This window comes from Manihot esculenta, chromosome 16 (assembly GCF_001659605.2).
Source record: "Manihot esculenta cultivar AM560-2 chromosome 16, M.esculenta_v8, whole genome shotgun sequence".
NCBI classification, from domain to species: Eukaryota; Viridiplantae; Streptophyta; class Magnoliopsida; order Malpighiales; family Euphorbiaceae; genus Manihot; species Manihot esculenta.
The window spans coordinates 3,798,562-3,818,736 of NC_035176.2; the positions used below are offsets into that span (position 1 = coordinate 3,798,562).

A 20,175-nucleotide genomic window follows, 5' to 3' on the forward strand; every position below is an offset into this window, starting at 1 on the left:
TTTTAATTAAAATAAAAAACATAACTGTAATAAAAAAATATAATAAAAAACAATACATTAGTAGTTAGCTCTGTGTTATTTTAAGCCCAATATATTACATTAAAGGCAAATTACAAGTATAACCTTAATGAGGTGAGAGAGAATTATTGATAAAATTTGAAATATTAAATTTTAATTGAAAAAGAGTATAACATATAAAAACCTATTATTATTCGATTTAAATTGAAAAAATTAATCGTATCAAATTAATTTAAAAATTCAGTTTTATTTTTTTTTATTTCAGTTCGGTTTGATTTATAATTTTAAAATTTTCAATTTGATTCGATTTTAATAAAAAAAATAAAAAATAAAACTGATTAGTGATAATAATATATTATTTTTAATAATATAGAGAAATTAGACTTTAAAATATTTTAATTAAATTTTAAAATATTAAAAATATAGAGTAAAAAAATAAAACTTATTAAAAAATTTAATCAATCAAACTGAATTAAATCAAATTGAATCAGATCAATTTGATTTAATTTGATTCGATTCAATTTCTATTTAAAATTGATTTAATTTTTATAAATACTAAAATTTTAATCTTTAATTTATGTGAATTTAATTTTAAATCGAACCAATTGAATATTTACCTAATCGCGACAGCATATGAATTATTATCGTGATATTTGTTAGGTGAATCATTTGTTGGCTTCAGTGAACTGCTACATACAAATATATGCTTTAGGATTTCATATGGAAAAAAAAAATTCCATTCTGCTTTTTTATTTAAATATTTAGTTTCGCTATGTATTTATTTGATATATTAATTTATAAATTTAAATTTAATTTGGTTAAAAATCGAAATGTACGTATAAGCAAAATTTCTTTGATTTAATCTCATAATTCAGAAGCTTAATTTCTTGATTTTTGAGTTTATGTTTTTATTTTTAATTTAGCCCAAAAAGGTAAAAGTTCAGTTTCTTGGTTACTTAATTTTGGTTTAAATTAAAACTTTTGAATTAATTTAGATAAAAGTTTAAAAAGATTAAATTAAGAACTCCTACAAAGATAAAGATATAAGTCAAATTCAATAATAAAACTATTGATTTTTTTTTGCTACAAATTAAAATTTAAGTGTTTATGAAAATTAAATCAAATTAAATTAGAGGAGACCACAGATTGAAATATTTATCTTAATTAATTTTCTTAAATACTATAAATATTAGAAATAGAATTTTTTTTTTTTTTTTTTTTTTTTTTTGGAAACAAAGGAGACTTGGTGAGAATCAATGGTAACTCCAAAGCAGAGAGACAAAAGAGAAGATGAGAAGACAGAAGCCACAATGAAAAGGAGTTGAGTGGTAGAAGCTTTGATTGATGGAATGCTGACTTCAAAATCTGAAACCAATTATTCACAATGTTTGCATTTGGACAAATTTCCCAATTTTCTTCCGTGATTAGCGGCTTGCGAAATTGCAAAGTCGTGTATTGGCAGTAGCAATTTGGATTTTGCAGAACAAAGTAAAAAAAAGGTTAAAAAGACAATTGGGTTGGCAAAGTATGACACTAGAAAGAAAAAAAAAATTACTATTTAATCTTTTTAGTGTAAAAAAATTCATAACTCTTAATTTTTAAAAAATGTATTTAAAACATTTATTAGATAATTTCTGCATTAGTTTTAGTCATTAAATATTATAAAATATTTTAAAATATTTCTATGGGTCTTAATTAGTAATTTTTTTAAAAATAAATTTTTTAAAATTATAATAACTAAATAATAAAATACTTAATGAAAAAATTAATAAAAAGATTAACTAATAAAATTTTAAAAATATTAAAAATATTTTAATTTATTTTTCAAACTTAAAAATTTAATTAATAAATTTTTTTATATTATAAAAACTAAATAATAATGTTTTCAAAATAAAAATAGTTAAAGATGTTGAAGCTTTGAAGAGTAGGATGAACATTTCGTCGGTTCGATTCAAAATCGAATCGAATTGAACCGAATAAATTGAAAATAAAAATTTTAGTATTTATAAAAATCGAATCGAATTTATTTTAATCAGAAATCAAATCGAATTAAATCAGTGTGATTCAGTTCGATTTAATTTGATTTGATCGGTTTGAATTTTTAATAAATTTTTTATTTTTTAAACTTTATTTTTAATAATTTAAAATTTAATTAAAATATTATATGATGTCTCTATATTATTTTTAATAATATACGAATCAGTTGGATTCAATTTTTAAAATTTTTTATCAAAATAATAATTAAAATTTTTTAAATTAAAAATTTAATAAACTAAAATAAATAAAAAATTAAATTAATATTTAAAACACACTAAATAATTAATTTATATTTAAACTGTGTAAATTAAGAAGTTAACCTATACTCTCTCGAAATTTAAAAATGTATTACGCTTCAAATTCGAATCCGAGAATATAGAAGTCGTGACATCCGGTTTCAGCTTCTCTAAATTTTAATCAGCAGATCTCCTTATTAGGAAAATCTATTTCTAGGTTTGGTCGCTTTGTGGGCATCTAGGAAAAATGTTAAAAAGCTGCAAGTGCTTTCACACGTTTAGCATTAGTATAATAAACTTCTCATGCTATGAGAAGATCCAAGAATTGTTTAAATGTGTAGCATCAGGATCATGAATTTTACTCATGCTCTATGGAAAATCAAGAGGAATAATTAGGTTAGTTGGAGGGTTGATATTTACTTGTATCACTTCTACCCTTCTTTTTAGTTCTGCTCAACAACTGCAATTTTATAAGAGTAGAATGCAAACAACCCCTTTCGCTGTCTCATTTAAGTATCAATTAGGTTTTTCTAATTGGCAGCCGATCTCTTTCAGATGGGTAGGTCACAATTCAAAAGGTTCACATAACAATTCGAAGTCATGACAAAACCAGAAGAACCATTATTATTACAACATTAATTACATGTACATGATGCAATAATGTTTGTCAAGATTCAAGATCAGGAAAAGGATTCCAAAGCAGAAGAGAAAACAGAAAGAGATTAGGAACTAAAATAGGAATGGAAGGGTGAATATTACTGAGGAGTTTTTTCCTTCTAATCCTCTTCCTAAAATACTCTCTTTTTTGCTCATCACCCCACTGTGCTTCCTCTACTCCTTTTGCGAGAATCAGTGGTGGAGGCTGTTGGTATGGGCACTTGGACCTCCAAGAAGTCTCAGGGAGCCCTAATCTGGAGACCCTTTTGAGAAAGAGAGAGAATCCCCATCTCAGATGGAGAGAAGGGAAGATCCTGGTGCCTTTGGTGCACAGGATCGGTGGGTACTCCCAGTTGAGGTAGCACGGAATTTGTCTGGAGATGAATAATTGAGAGTAGAGAGGAGGTGTTGTTGTGGGGCTGGTTAGGACGTGGGTTAAAGCTTGCAGTCTCTGCTCCCATGTTGCATCCTCCATCTCCAAGACAATAAGATTGGAATGGAAATCCTTGCAACTATTCCAGATCTAAACGAAAGAGAATGAACTTTTTTTTTTCTCATTAAAAGAGAATAGTCTTGAAGCAGGACTGCCACACTATGCATAATGATACTTTTATTTTTGTTTTTTCCTTTTTTTTCTTACTGCTGTGCATGTCATATCATGAAAATTATATGGTAAGCAGGTGGGTTTAAATCATGAAATTGCAAGCTACTAAAACTACTTGACAAATAGAGTTTTGTTGCAGAATCCAAGTTACCGTTTCAAATTCTCTGGGATACCAGGCAGCACCATCATTTCAACTCTACCTATAAATATCATAGTTAGATGGATTCATTGGATAAAAAAATCTACAGTATGCCCTAAGATCCTATAGAAGGTGATATTAGGGTAGTCGAATGGCTTATGTCCTTTTTTTCTATTTTTTTTTCTTTATTCTTTTTTTTCTTTTATCTTTCAATGACATGTATCCACCACATTTAAATTCAAACCCTACTCTGTCCATTTTGCTGGCATGGGATCTGAACCATGTTTACATGGGTGGACCAGCGTGTTAAACTTTTACAGGACTATAACCTAATCTTCCCTCATAAGCTCAGCTATGGCCTAGATATCCAAGGTCCAACAAAATTCAATGTTGCACATAATCCAAATGTGGTACAAACTTTGTTTTACCTATCGATGTACGTATAAAATTTATCCATGTCTAATGGGGGAAGAACTCGTAATCGTTACTATAATCTGAATGTGCATCAAACCGTTGTAACGAATGCTTGATTTTCATTTCATCACTGAAGTAACTGCTTTACTAAATCTAAATGATTTCATAGCACATGTTACATTGAGAAACTAGAAAATTATAGCTACAGGTACCGATTGTAATGTCAAAAACCCAGCCAAGTGGGCATAACTATTATGACCTTTTGATGCTAAGAGGATAACCAGCGCAGCAGTGATCATGTAAAAACAGTATGATCCCACATGAAGATGAAGTTAGCATGTCTAGCACAGAGCAAACTGTAAACACACACCTCCACCCCACCCCTCTGTCACCAAAACTGTGTAGTATGGTGGTGATGATTATATCAAAATTTCCTCTTCTTCACCATAGAATAGGCTGCCATCTTCATTAAGAGAAATTCTCAACTAGTGCAACTGTGACGAGAGCAACATCCAAGCACTCAAGATTGGGAAGATGATTAAAGCAGAAGCCTGTAGTTTCACCAAATTATTTATTTTACTAGAAAGAACTAAACAGTGGATGCATCAATATACAAACACCAATTAAGGGATAAAGAGAGATGGGGAGAACTAATAGCGAAAGAACATACCACAAAAAATACTAGTTCGTCGTTGGCAATTTGTGCGGTGAACTCATGTCTTCCCATTTCTCTTTTAATGAAACCTTGCAGCTATAAAGAAAATGAGAGTCAAAATTTTTCCAATAAAATGGTGCGCAGGGAACACCTAGGTTATAGAGCCTTATTAAAGAGGACAAAAGCTGGCAATTGCAATGATGATCTATTCTTCATAAGCTCACATAAAGCTACTTTGTGAACAGGACCAAAATTATACATATACATTATATTAACTTAGGCTAGTAAATGCTTGCATCATATCCACAAATCGCTAGACAAAGGACTGTAATACAAATTAACTCCGCAGTTGCTCTTAAGCCTGATTTCTGATGAATTTCACCAGTTGGGAAAGACTATAATGAAAATCCAATCTGCACAGGTAATTCTGCAAACTAGCCATGGAATATATTTGACGAATGAAAAAATAAAGCAAGCATGATATGTTGCAAAAGAAAGACACTCATTATAGAAAGTCATACTCATCATATAGAATCAAGACAGGAGACATTATACAAAATTGAAAAGAGAAAGTATAAACCTCATGGTGGGACTCCTTCATTGTTGAAAAGAATCTTTCCAATTGATGTAGAGATTGGGATATGTAGGATCCAAAGGCAGATTCCGCACCAAATAAATGCAAACCCAATGGCCCAAGAGAGTTAGGAAGATATTCACTGGAAAGGTAATTTATGAACTGCAAATCCACACAACATAAACAATAAAATTGGCTAAAACAATATCCTGGTGCATACATCAGAAACTAAGGAACTTCTTACTTTATTTTAAAAGAAAAAGGACTTCTTAGTTTTAAAGATCCATTTTTGCTATTCATTATGCATGAGAATTTTGAATAAATTTCACATGACATGAAGACGTGGAATAAGATAGATTAAATATCTTAATGCACCTTCAAAACTAAAGATCCATTTTTGCTATTCATAATGCATGAGAATTTTGAATAAATTTCACATGACATGAAGACGTGGAATAAGATAGATTAAATATCTTAATGCACCTTCAAAAATGAGCATCTAGAAGTCCTTGCTTGCCTCTGAGCCTTTAATATGCTCATCTGTTTAAATATAGAGGGAAATCGTCATAGATCATTTAATGCATTAACCTTAGCCTTTGGCTTAACAAATCCCAAGGAACCTATGGCTAATATTGTTGCTTTGCTAAATCATACTTCTCTGAGTTGAAGGGCCTGCTCAAACTGTTGAATTTGGATCCATTGCTCTGACACTACGTCTGCCATCTGAAAGCAAACAAATGAAATATCCATAACTAAAGTCTGAAAACTTGCAATAGCAAACAATTATTCTTAGGGGTGTTTCCCAAGTACATGAATGTATAATGTCATAAAATACATGACAAATACCAATCCCACACTGCAAATTGAAAAAAAAAAGAGGAAAATACCCAAAAACATATGGATCATCTTCTTTTCTTTAAATAAAATTTCCCCAAAACATATTGATCTTCTATTGTTTGAATAATTCCACAAGACTTTTTCCTTCTCCTTACACTCAATTTTTTAAGTGGAGGTATAATCAAGTAGAGACAAGTCAATATAGAACACTGCTCAAACTCAATTTGATCCAAAAATTCAATGCTTGAAACTTGAGTCAAGTGCAATTCAGTTTCATTTTTCACGTTCAAAATTTTCTTTATTGAAAAATTCAAAATGTTTGAGCTCCATTGAGAATAAGAACTAAATTTTCAATTAAAAAAATGTTGATACACTTATTCTCTAGTCTCCAATAAAAGGTTTGAGAAATTCGAGAGAGCTTAAACTCGAGCTTGATTCATAAATTATTGTTTTCACCAAATAATGCAATCATACACTTTTGCCTCACGTGAGTGAGATTACAAGAGGGGTTGGATCAACTACCACATGATGCAAAGGGTTTTCTTGCTTTTACTCTTTCATTCATTGAAATTACTATATGAAGCAAAGAGTTATATCATTAAGAATGGGTTTAAGAGAATGGACCTTCTCAACCTCCGAAGTTACTGATTTCAACCCGTCCTCAGCATCTCGTACTTTAGACTCTAAAACATGAAGATCAAAATTGTTCCTTCTTGAAGTCGCCCATAGAACTCGTATCTAGGTATTATCAAACTAAAGACCGAGTCAGTTGAATTTTCGATTAAGCATACTACAAACTGATTGTCATCTAAACACAGCGCTCAGCAGATTCGAAAAGGGCAGCAGATAGAAGGGAAATGTAAAAGGAAATTCAAGAGAAACAAACCTCTTCTTCCAGCACATTAATCTTTTCATCAGCGAGCAATGGCAGCGAGCCACCCTATAATCAAGAGACCAAAAGTCAATTCCAGATGTTATAATCAGTCAACAATTATAAGTAATGAACAAGGTAAACCTTCAATTTTAAAAGAGTAGATTGCAGATCGTTAATCTTCTTCTCCATTTCCAGAATTTGATTCTCTCTTTCCTCCAAGTAAAGGTCTCTATCCTTTACCTGTCGGATGAGTTCCTCTAGAGAAGATTCTGCTTGTGAAAGAAATTCAATTAGGGTTCCTTTTTCATATATAAATAATAAACAAAAAAGAAATATCTGAAGAGCACAGTCTCAAGTCACAAATTACATTTTGGTTGAAAAGAGAAGGTGAGAAGGGATTTGTTGTTACCTAATTGCGCGACCTTGAGCTTGGCCTCGTGCAATTGGGGAAGCAGAAGGTGGGTGCTCGGCGGAACTTGAGATGAGAGAGCCAGTAGAGAAGAACAAAAAATGGCGGGAAATAGAATTAGAAGATAAACCGCCGCCATTGTTGTGGTCTCCTATCGTCTCTGCTACGACGCTTGCTCTGTATATGCTTTGTAGAACAAAAAACAAAAAATGTGGTGTCCTTTGAGATCTGTTAATCTCACATTTGATACTCCAAAATACGTGCGTACACGTGGCAATTCAGGAATGTACTTTGCTTATAAGTCCTTACCAAATTCATATGATCAAATAGTTTAAAGCTAGATGTGAGATTTTTTATAAACAATGTACTTAATAAATTTATTAAAACTCCTCTCAACGTAAATTTCTCTATTTTTTTTTTCTATTATATTTTTTCTATTTCTTTTCAGTTATTGTGGATGCTACTCTCTCATATTGTTTTTTCTCCCTTATATTTTATCTATTTTTTAAGCCATTATTGATTCTTTTTTTACTCATTTTCATCTTTCTTCTTCCTCGTATATTCTCTATTTCCTTTCAATCATTATTGTGAATTATCACTGGAGAAAAATAATGTATGTATCAAGTGGGTCTGCCATATACTGGAATAAAAGTTTGAAGAATGTAAACTGCAAATGTGGCAAAATGATTGAAATAAGGATTTCTGAGTCAAAGCCATATTATTTTTGTAGAGATAACATGTGTGGAAGTTTTCGTGGGTGATATGAACATGTGAATCAAAGTTCAACTCCAAAGTTCAACTCCATCAAGTGGCAGCATTAATGTATATGAGGGATGGAAAATCGAAAAAAGAACACCTATAGAATAAATGCTAGAGAAGGTAATAGAAGATATTGCAAAAATGAAGAATGATTTGAAGAAGATGAAGAAAAATCAAAGAGCCACTAAGGATGAGATTTCAAATATTGGGGAAATTATGTGCCAATTGAGAATAATTTATATTGTTTTGATTTTTGTTGTAGTTGGAGTAGCAATGAAAGTGATTTGAAATAATACGTACCAGGAATTTAGATAATAGAAACTATCTTTTTTACTGTGAATATATATTTTGAATTTACAGTAGTGTGATTGACGAAAGTGTTTGAATATTTAATTTTATAAGAACGTAAGTGGTTAAAAAACTGAACATACGATGACCAAAGTGTTTGCAAATTTAAAAATATTAGGATTATAGTGTTTGAATATTTAAATGTATGGAAACTATAGTATTGTAAACTTTTAGTTAATTAGATGACAATATTCTTCACATATGTATTATTTTATTGCAAAATACTTTATCTCTATTCACATATAAAAATATTATAAAAAAGTAGTTAACAAGAAATGTAAATGTGTACACAGATATGAAAAAAACAACATATTCATTCATATAAAAGCTTGATAATTTGAATGATAACATCAGCCTTATCATTCTACTGATCAAGTCCATTACATTACAAATGAAATTTTTTTCCATTACATCACAAAATATATGCAAAAAAACTATCTAAATTCTCCAAAGTTGTCCAAAATACCTTTACAATATTTGCATATCTGAAATGATCATTATATATCCAAAATAGCTACACATCAAAAGATATTAGGAAGATCAATACATGTTCAAAACCTGCAAATGAAATCTGTAAAAAAAATAAATAAATAAACATCAAAAGCTATACACTAATTATGTCCAAAAAAATCACAATTTCATCAAATTTGAAGTAAATTAAATCTCACCAAATTTGTCCAAAAAGACATGTTGCACATCAAATGTATCCAATAAAAAACTCACAACCTGCACAACATGTTCACAAAAAACATCACAATATGCAAAAATAAATCTACCCAAAAAAAAATATAATTTCCAAAATGTTTTTAATTTTTCAAAATACATCTTAGTTTGTTGATGCTTGGCTATGAAAGTCCACTGGTTGAGTAGAATTAATATCTATTGTCTCATGTCCAGTTTGTCCATTTCAAAATGACTTCTCCTGTGACTACTGGTGGACTGCAATCAAAATTAGTAGAAATAGTCAAATAAATTAAAATAGTTAATGGATGAAAATAGTAATTAGAGAGATATTTTTACTCCACCAGGTGTAACCTAACAGTTTTTTTATTATATCCCAACTTGTGACACCTTTTGCAAACTACTGTGGCATTCCTTGTCTTCTTTAGAGCTGGACTAGCCTTACCATATTCTCTTCTCCTTGCCTTTTTTGGTCTGCATGGTTGCCTTTTTAAAAGAAGAGGCTGCATTGGTAGGTGATCCTCATTGGGTTGCAAATCCCTTTGTGTTATGGGATGTATTGCATGTTGATATACCTTCTTGTATGAGAAATGGTGAAACATTCATCACAAAAATTTTCAATCTCAGCTCTCTTGTATCCTATTGCTCTAACAGTATGCTTGTATGGTAAGCTTGAAACGTCCCACCAACCACGTGAACAAATTCTCCTTTCAAGTGAAACTGCAAACCTACAAGAACCTTTATGACATTCAAATTCATCATTTCTTCTCGGAATTAACTTCACACATCTGCTCTGGTTTATCATGTGCCTCAAAGTCTTCTGAATTCTTAGGGTCACCTTACCTTGCCAAGTTGCAACCTTCTCATACCTTTCATGGAATCTAAGCATACATTTATGCCTTACCTTCTCAATGATCTGAATGATTGGCAAACCCCTCAGATTTTCAATCCAGCTGTTAAATGATTCAGTGAAATTGTTGGTGTAGTTGTCACACTTTACTATTGTTCAAAATGCATGTCTTAAGCAATGTGAAAGTGGTATCTTCAGCAACCAATCATAAGGCTTTAGCTCCTTCTTAGGTTTCATATTTCTCATATACAGCCAAAACTCATATCCATGAGTAGCTTTGGCTGCGTTTCAAAAGTCTCTTTAATGTCAACCCAGGAAACTTCTTCTTAAAATTACTGTATAAGTGTCTCTAGCAAAACTTGTGAGCAGCTGAATGAAATATATCTTTCACAGCTTCCTTTAATCCCTATAAAAAAATTTTAAGTTTTTCATTATATAAAATTTATTGAAATAATTGTAAAAGGAATATAATGCAGATAATAAACATATACCTTTTGTCTATCAGATATTATTGTCCATGGTCTGTCATTTGTACCTTGCCCAATACGTGATTTCAAGCATTGTAGAAACCACCTCCAGCTATCTCCATATTCAGATTCAACTATTGCAAAAGCTAAGGGCAACACTCCCCTATTGCCATCTAATACAATAGCACATAGGAATATTCCACCATAAAGTCCCTTAAGTTGACATCCATCTATGAATCTTGCTCTAACAGCATCAAACATGATAAACACTATCTTGAAGACCCTAGGTTCATTACAATTAACAGGTTCAGTACTTTAAATTTTCACCTCAATACCGGGATTGAACATCTTAAAGAAGTGTACATACTTGTACGATTGTTTGTAAGAGTCTTCATGCAAACCAATATTTTATTCTTTTGCCTTACATTTGGCTCTATACAACTCTACAACTGCCATATAGGGGGCTCAACACCCCACTTTTCCTTCAATTCATTTTGCATCAATTCATAACTCATTTCAGGATCAGCTCTCAAACTACTATTAAGCTTTTTAAAGCAATCCAAATGCAAGTATGGTTATGATTTTGATTGTCAATTAGTCCTATGCATGTATGTTCATTTTCCAATATTTTAATCATAAATGTAATCTTCTCAAGTAAAACATAAGCATGAAATCTCCAAGGACAAGTACCATTGTCACACACTGCAGTCACTTTTTTATTATTATTTTTCTTTCTAATTATTATAAAACCCCCTTTGACTGCTGATAGCGGTTGTTCGAAACCGTCAAAAATAAACCTATTATCAATCAACAAAATAATTTGTAGATAGTGGCAATAGGGTCGAACCACAGGATTTGACACTAAGGATCTTCCTGGTAATGACTTGAGAAAATAAATAACAAAAATAAAAAGATGGGGTTTGTTTTGAGATGATAGTAGACTAGAATTAAAGCTGAGTAAAAGAAAGCAATAATTAAAAAGATGATTAAATTAATAGCAGAAGGGCTCTAGTTGAAGTATGGATCTATTTCAGTTGTTTAGAATTGGTCATTGATTGTTTGATACTCCTATTTATTTCAATAAATTAGTTTAGGTTGTGAAAGGCGCTTCTCACAATCAAATTCCTCCTTAGTTTTAGTTCGATTAGGAAACGTTCGCTAATCAAACACTAGTTAACAAGTTGCCAAGGAACGTTCTTGGGGTTTTTTACTTTTCAACTGTTAACTGCATTAAGATTCAGAGAAACCTAATTCTAACATTGCCAATCGCATGGTCAAGTTTAGATTATGCAACCAAGTGTGCTTGTTTTTAAACAATCTAAGCAATTACGGACCTAAATTATTTAAACTAACAATATATTACTTATGCAATTAAAAGCAACATGTCTTAATTGATTCTAATAGCAAAACAATAATAGCATGAAGAACAAGTTGCATAAATATTGAAAAATAGAAGTTTAACAATGGAGTTTTAAATCTCCTAATTCATTACAAAACTGAAATTTTCCAACTTCAACTAGAAAAAAAGATGTTTAGCCACTCATGGTGGACAAAAATACACAAAAAGAAAGAAGAAAAGTAGAAGAAGAGAGCTGCTGTGTTGCTGCCGAATTTCTGCAGTGAATTCGATGCCCCCTTGCTGGTTCGTGGCTGTCTCTCTTTATAGATGAGGAGTCCTAGTCCAATTAGGATATGGAATCCTAATTTGACTTGGTATTTTGTAGTTTTTTATTCCTTTTTTGCTTTTATATTTAATCATGAATAAATCTTCTTTTTTGAGAAAGTTTTTCTTAGGAGTGACTCTTGGAGGTGTCATAGGATTGGTCTTGTGATGTTTGAAGTAGAATATGACTCCAACACTTTTGAAATTTTGATTTTTCCTTTTTCTCGCGCGGCTGTCCTTGTCTGCGTCAGTTTGATTTGGGCAGTTGATTTGCCCAAATCGCTTGCCCAGATCGTTTCTGCAAGTCAGTCCCAGTTTTCTGCTTCAGCTTCCTGCGAGTGATTTGGCCAAATCACTCGCACCCAATCGATTTTTCAGCTTTTTCTGCAGTTTTTCTCCAAGTTTCCAGTTTTCTCTTTTTCTGCAAAAACATCATAAAAACATAGATTAAACTAGAAAAATGTGTATTTAAACAGTAATAAAGATAATAAAAATGTGGCTAAATTATGCTTGATCAACTGCATAGTCCCTAAGTACATCTTTAACTGTTTGGATATTATAAAAAACTTAATTAATTTTAAATTATATTTCTTCCCCTTCTTGACAAGAAAATGGATCTGAGTATAATTCTTTTAAAGGATCTTTTTATTTTCTTACAGTTTCAGCTTCTTCATCAACACCGTCTTCATCTCCACTATGAAAATCAGAGAAAGAGATAAAATAAGTTTCACCCATCATTTCATCCTCCATTTCATCATCTTTACACAATTCATCATTGTTATTGTCTTTAGTATCAACACCCACAGAATCAGCATGAATAGAATCAACATCCACAAAATCTGCACCCACACAATCAACCGTCACAGAATCTGCGTTATCCTCAGCTTCTTCTACATTTTCCTTCTCTCCTTCTATGTTTTCCTCCTCTACTTCTGTATTTTCCTCACCTTCTATATTTTCCTCCTCTCCTTCTATGTTTTCTTCCTCTACTTCTACATTTTCTCCACCTTCTATATATTCTTCCTCTCTTTCTATGTTTTCCTCCTCTACTTCTATATTTTTCTCACCTTCTACATTTTCTCCACTTTCTATATTTTCCTCATCTTCACTATCCCCAGTACTGGGACACTCAATATTAACTTCATGAAACACACCCTCACTGCCCCTAATAGAACCTGCATTACTGCAACTACAACTTCCTCTCTCATAATTTCTAACTGGTACAATTTCAATAGCATCAACTTTCTATTCAATATCAATATAACATACATTTTTCCCTTTCCTATTTCGTCTAGGTATTTCTACATTTAATGCTACTGCCTTAGTTGTAACAGCTAAGGGTATTTCTCAGTTTTCTTTGTAAAGCTCAAATATAAGTATTAAATAACATCATTCTCTATTGTGAAACCATTACCAGCCTCAATCTCTATAAAATCACTCTTTAAATTCAACAACTCATATATGTCAGTCAACAGTCTGATGTAGGAATACCTATCAGCAAGCAAATTGTTCATTCTCTCCTCATGCCCTTCATATTTAATTAACAAATTGTACCTCTTAAATTTATCCATTGCTATCTGTAAAAATAAAAAGAAAATTACAAAATTAATTTTCAAATCATTAAACCCTTAATCTTAATAGTAAACCCTAGAAAACCAATAAATAAAAAATTATTTATTGTAACTAAAAAAAATCTAAACAGTAAAGCAACAAATTTATTTTCATCGTAAAACAAAAGGGATTTTCGTACCTTCAAAGTGGACTTCGATTTCGTTTTCTTCTACGTATATGAACACTAACTCCACCTTCAAAATGTGGTGGGTTCAGTGTTTCTTGAGAAGATTAAGGAAACGAGAGACAATAGGACGACAAAGAGAGAGAAGTTCTGATAGAGAGAGAGACAGAGAGAGCGAGAGAGACAAGGCTTCGACAGAGATAGGGAAACCGCGAGAGACAAGGCTTCGACAAAGACAGGGAGAGCGCAAGAGAGCAGGACAAGTTTTGATAAAGACAAAAGGGTTTAGTTTTGATATAGAGAGAGAGAGACAAAGAGAGCGCAAGAGAAAATAGTAAAGCTGAGAGAGAGAAGTTTAAACAAAGACAGAGAGAGCGAAAGAGAGAGGGAGAAGAAAGAGGGATAGGATTTTGTGATTTTGAAATAGAGACACTTTTAGTGACGATTAATTTTTTCAATTCACGTGTTATAAACAACTATTTTAGATGGAATGACTACAAATTTAGATGGAATGACTACAAATTTAGATGAAAGAGAAAGTGAAGAATTTAAGTGCTAATTCATCAAATAGAGAGATAAAAGTGTTAATTACGTTAAATTTTAGAGATTAAAAAGTAATTTTTTCTTTTAAAATTAATAATGAATTAAGTAGAGTCAACGATACAAAATCGTAGAATACTCTCGTATCTCTTAACTTTTTTTTTCAATCAATCTCTAGAACATGTTTGTAATTTTTGTTTCTTTTGAGGAGGAGGCCGACTGTCCAGACACGCCCTTTCCCTCTTTTTCATCTAGATTTTGTTTTGTTTAAATTCTTTATTTCTTGAAAAATTACCTTTTAAGAAGTAATTTATTTATTTTTAATTTTTTTTTCGCTTCAAATAAGTAGGTTTTTTTAAATTTTTAAAAAGTTAAAAAAATATGCCAACCAAATAAACTGAATGTATCAATTTTTTAAAAACTTGAAATTTCTTAGTTAATTTAACCTCAACTAAACAAGACCCTTATTTTAAGTCTCCTTTAATTCTGTTGTTTTTCTTTGTCCTAGTCTCCTTATGTGGAGTTTTTTCAGTCCTCACCAAGTTGGGGTTTTAGTTTTACTCTAGATCTTTTTGGTTTTAGAGTAGGAGAGCTTGCATACAAGAGATCTCTCTCCTTCTGGTGATGGCTTTCAAGTCTTGATGGTGATCTTGTCTAATGGCCGGAAAAGGGCTTTGATTGTCTTCTTTGCACCAGATTTGAACCCGTCGTTGCCGACACAGGCTCCATCTCAGTTGTTAATGGTGACTAGCTGATACTATTTCCCTTCCCTCCTGGTGGAAGGCTCTGAAATTGGAGTTGAGAGCTTTTCGCCCTCTATGTACAGCCTTGGCAAAGATGTAAGCGATGATTGGGTGTGAGAGTTGGAGACCCTGCTGGATTTCATTGGTTTATGGTTGGTTGCAGGGCTGTTTCTCACAGGGTCCATTTCGCTTGGTCTGGAAACCTTAGAGGACGTTGCGATGCCACCCTTGGTCGGATTTTCGGCCCTTCATTGCCTATATGAGATTGAGACAGCTTGAGGTCTTCCCAACCACCCGTCGAGTTGCTCTACTCCTCCTTCCTCTTCCAGTGTGCTTTCATTGCATCCCTAGTTGGCTTTATTGCTTTTCGTTGTTGTCTCTGTCCCGGATGTTCTTATTTTCAGTGGCTTTGGGTGGAAGTGATCGTGCGGCACTCTTAGGGTTGGGTAGTGGTTTTCAGGCTCGGATTCCCATCTGTTTCAGGTTGGAGGTTCCTATTAGCTATAGGGTTGTATTTCTGGTTAAGGTGCTTTTGTTTCTGGGCTGGATTGTTTGTTTTACGGGTTTTTGGTGGTTTCATTTTGGCCTTTGTCCCAGAGGCCTGTGGGCTTGTTGTATGGACTTGCCCTATGTTTGTTAATGAAATTTGTCTTCTATTTGCCAGGAAAAACAAAAAAGCAAGAAAAAAAAAACGAATACTCTACTCCTCCGTAAGTAACTTATAATATTACTTCCCGTCTCATAATTTTTATTTATTTATTTTTATTATTTTAAAATTATTGATCACTTTTTATTTTTATATTATAGTAATATATAAATTAATTATTATAATTTTATTTAATTTTGTTTCAAAAAATATTATTATAAATTAACTATTATAACTCTATTCAATTTTATTTTATTTTATTTTTAAAAATTTTTTAAAAATATCTCTTAATATTTAATAAAATTTAATATTTTTTTTAAAATAAGATAAAATTAAATATCTTTAAAATGAATATAATTAAAAAATTATTAAAAAAAATTATCTTTCTTATTAGATATAAAAAAATAAAACAGAAGAAAATTATGAGTATAAATTATACTTCTCCAATTAAATTCAATTGATCTTGTCAATGTATTCTTTATTTTGTTATATTTAAAATTATATTATGAATATTATTTTTTTCATAACTTAGAAGTTATATTACTTTTTGAGAAGTTGATTTATATACCAAACACATTTCTGTCATATTCCTGGTAAATAAACTTCTTAAGAGTGTATTTTCTGAAAAATATACTTTTCAGAGAGTAAGATATTTTGAATTAAATAAGGCTAGACTGTTTAGAAGACATAAGAAACTAAGGGGTTTTTTTTTCACATGATTTTATAACGTAATATTTTCAATAATTTTTAAATCTTGATAATTTTTTATTATTTGAAGGTAGAAAATTCTTTTTTAATATAATATTTAATTCAATTCTACTCCATAAAACACCTATTCCCTCTCTCAACCTAGTAGAGTAGAAAGACTTTTTCTTCTAAAGTTCCTTTTTTTCTCTAGGCTTTCAAGCCTCTGTTTCTATAGTCGACCTTCCTTTACCCCTTCGGACATGGGAAGACTCCCATTTTCATGTTTTGGTGAAATTTTACATAATTATTTATATATTTTTGAAATCATATTTATCTATTTTAATTAACTTTTCTTAATTTTATTAAATTTTTATGTTTAATTTTATAATTTTATTATTATTCTATTATTTGATATTTTTATTTAATTTTTAATATTTTTATAGGTTAAAACAAGTTAAGAAATAAAGGAGACACTTTAAATTGAAATATAAAAATTTAGAGAGATTCCGAAGAAACAGACAAAAACATATGATAGCTGTGTGTTTTTGTTCCTACTGCGGATTTTGCCTTTATACTACGTGTTTTTCTCTAGACAAAATTTTAAAGTCGAAATACACCGTGGAAAATACAGGGCATGCTCAATTTTTTATAGTCTATCCTATTTTTCACTCATTTCCATACGTAACACAACATGTTGTTGCTAGAAATCATAATTCTCTAAGTTTTTTTTTAGGGTCACAAATTAGGAGTCTCAAATGATATAAATACATCGTAATTGTGAGATTTAAAAACTTTTTGCCCACTTTTGAATACATAGACACAACGAAAATCGCGAGAAATACAATAAGAAAGATTTGAAAAATGTAGAAGGAGAAATCCACACATTTAGAATTTTTCTTTCTGCTCTTATTATTTTGATCTGTTGTTAACCATTATTTTTGAATGATTTTGGATAATTTCTTGAATATAAGCAACTAAAGTGGAACTTGATGCAGCTTTGATTATTAATTCTCTTTAATTTATTTGAATTGATTTTCTTTAACTATCTATTTATTCCATTTTTGAGATTAATACTTTTGAGTATCTATGAGATGCTTAAATAATTTTATCCTAAAATTAATATTGAGAGGGAGCGTTTTAGAACCCAATTGAATATCACAAAAATATTAATTTGATTGGAAATGAAGATTTGAACTATGGAACTTAGACAAAATAATCACAATATTTATAAAATTAATAGAACAATTTTTAGTTAATTAATTTAGTCTTATTTGAGAGAGAAGGTCAATTGTCTTAGTATTATTTGTTCATCAAGATATTTTAATACTTAATATTAATTATTTCATAAATTTTATTTTATTGAGTGTTTAATTTTATTATTTTATTTTATTTTAAAATTTACAAGCATCGCGGTTATTAATAGTCTAGATAATAATCAGATTTATAAATATTTTAATATTTAATTTTCAGTCTTTTACATATAATACTCTATCCACTCTTTATTACTTAAAATAATTCCATACACTTGTGAATCATTATTGTTTACCAAGTTTTTGTCACTGTTACAATAGATGGGCAATATTAATATTTGAATACTAAACTTTGTTTATTACTTTTAGACGTTTTATTTTTTAGTTTTTTTCTAAATTATAGATATACTATTTATTTATTTTTTAATTATCTATATGTTAAATTTTCTTGTTCAATACACAGAATTAGATTTTTAAAACATTCTCTCATTTTCTTTTTTTTTTTTAACATAAAAAAGGATTATAGCAGATGAAAAGACTGATTTATTAATGATTTTAATATGTTTTAGAAATTTGAAAGACTAATTTATTAACAGTGACAAAATCCAAAAACTAAATTGTAAATCTCCCTTATATTTTTATAAATTGATCTCTAAATATTACAATTATTCAAATTCTTATATTTACAAATTAATTTCTCTATTTTTAAGATTTTAATAATTTATATGTGAAAACAATAACATAAAAATTAAATAAAAAATTAAGTCTTTTCTTTATGTTCTAGTTAAATAAAAAAATTAATTGAGAAAGAAAAAGTTAAATGAAAAATAGTTTTTTGGACTTGAATTAATATGCATATTGTTTTAAGATTTTTAATTTAATATTTATTTTATTAATTTAGCACTAACTATAAAATACTAAATTTAATAAACATCTGAAATTAATTTGTAAAAAATATAAACACTTATTTATAAATAAATATAATATTTAAAGACTAAATTATAAAAATATAGAAATGAATTATAATTAAATTGACTGTTTTATTATAGAACAAAACTTTATAATTAAATTTAATAAACATATCAATCAAATTATATATTTTAAATTAAAATAAAATTTATCATGATTAAAAAATATTTTCAGTTAATTTTTAAATACCACATCGATATTTATTAACGGTGTCAACAGTGTCAAAGAAAAAAAATTGTGAAAATTAAAATATTTTCGCAATACATTCCAATGTTTGATTACAATGGTTAAAAAAATAAAAATATTAATAAATTTATATATAAAAATTTAATTGTATTAATAAAAATTTTAAAAATTAATAAAATGACTTCTATTTTCTTTAAAATTAAATTTGCTTTATAAAAAATATTTTATATTTATTAATTTGAAAAATGCTCATAAATATTGTATATGAAATAAATCCAGTCTAATTTCAATTAGTAGTCTTAGGCTAATTTCAACCCATCTAATTTTTTTTTAAAAAAAATCGAATTTATTTAAATAATTTATTTACAATTTTGCTTTTGTAATTCTAAGCCCACCGTTTCCTTTTTCAAAAGATAAAAACAGATCTAAATTTGACACAACTAAAATAATAAAAAAAAATATTATTTAATTTCTCAAGTATGCTTTTATCCAAAAAGAAAAAAAAAACTTCAGAATTATTTGGTCTTTCCATCATTTTTATCAATTTATTCATTAGGAATAAAAAGTGATAAATAAGGAATAATAATAATAATTAAAAAATAACATATTTATAATAATAAAAATTTAAAGAAGAATTTTATTTATTATTAATTATAAAAATTTTTAAAAAATAAAGAGGCGAAGATATATTTTTTTAATAATTATAATATAACCTCCAGATTTAATAAATTCATAACATAATTTTTATTATTTTAATAAAAAATAATTTAATTTCTAAAATTTTATTATGTTAATAAAATAATTTTTATTAAAATTTATTACTAAACTATAATAATTTAATTTTTTTTAAATTTATCTTTTATCATATTTTAATTTTTTTAATTTTAATAATTTATAATATTATAATCTTTATAATTTTAATATTTATAATAATTTATTTATTTTAATTTGAGTTTACACTTAATTAACGATAAATTTAAAAATGAATTATTTTATTAATAAAATAAAATTTTAGAAGCTAATTTATTTATTCTTAAAAAAAAATAAAGATTAAATTTTAAATTTTGTTAAATATTATGGAGTAAACTGTAATTTGATTTGAAAGGCGATTATGTATTTAAAATTATAAAAATTAGATTAGTTTTATAATAATAGGGCTAAATTACAGTAACAGTAGAAGCAATTAATCTGGAAAGT

At 29.1% G+C, this 20,175-nt stretch overlaps 2 protein-coding genes across 2 annotated transcripts; both read right to left on the reverse strand.

Moving 5' to 3' along the window:
- Window positions 1-2,889: 2,889 nt before the first annotated feature.
- On the reverse strand, window positions 2,890-4,080 carry LOC122722050. Its single transcript, XM_043951610.1, has one exon. The coding sequence runs from the start codon at window positions 3,421-3,423 to the stop codon at window positions 2,959-2,961; it is 465 nt and encodes a 154-aa protein (XP_043807545.1). The 5' UTR covers window positions 3,424-4,080; the 3' UTR covers window positions 2,890-2,958.
- A 126-nt stretch (window positions 4,081-4,206) lies between these two features.
- On the reverse strand, window positions 4,207-7,670 carry LOC110603055. The gene is made up of 9 exons (XM_021740708.2): window positions 7,455-7,670; window positions 7,187-7,314; window positions 7,058-7,111; window positions 6,796-6,909; window positions 5,989-6,057; window positions 5,818-5,874; window positions 5,341-5,496; window positions 4,776-4,856; window positions 4,207-4,656 (listed from the first exon to the last, which is right to left on the reverse strand). The coding sequence occupies exons 1-9, from the start codon at window positions 7,591-7,593 to the stop codon at window positions 4,591-4,593; spliced, it is 864 nt and encodes a 287-aa protein (XP_021596400.1). The 5' UTR covers window positions 7,594-7,670; the 3' UTR covers window positions 4,207-4,590.
- Between the last annotated feature and the right edge of the window lie 12,505 nt (window positions 7,671-20,175).

Coding starts and splice junctions, on each gene's coding strand:
- LOC122722050 (XM_043951610.1), bottom strand. CDS start 3,423: ATGGAGGATGCAACATGGGAGCAGAGACTGCAAGCTTTAACCCACGTC.
- LOC110603055 (XM_021740708.2), bottom strand. CDS start 7,593: ATGGCGGCGGTTTATCTTCTAATTCTATTTCCCGCCATTTTTTGTTCT. Junction 5,875..5,988: donor AGGCCCTTCAACTCAGAGAA/GTATGATTTAGC, acceptor ATATTTAAACAG/ATGAGCATATTAAAGGCTCA. Junction 4,857..5,340: donor TGAAGGAGTCCCACCATGAG/GTTTATACTTTC, acceptor TTTTCTTTATAG/CTGCAAGGTTTCATTAAAAG.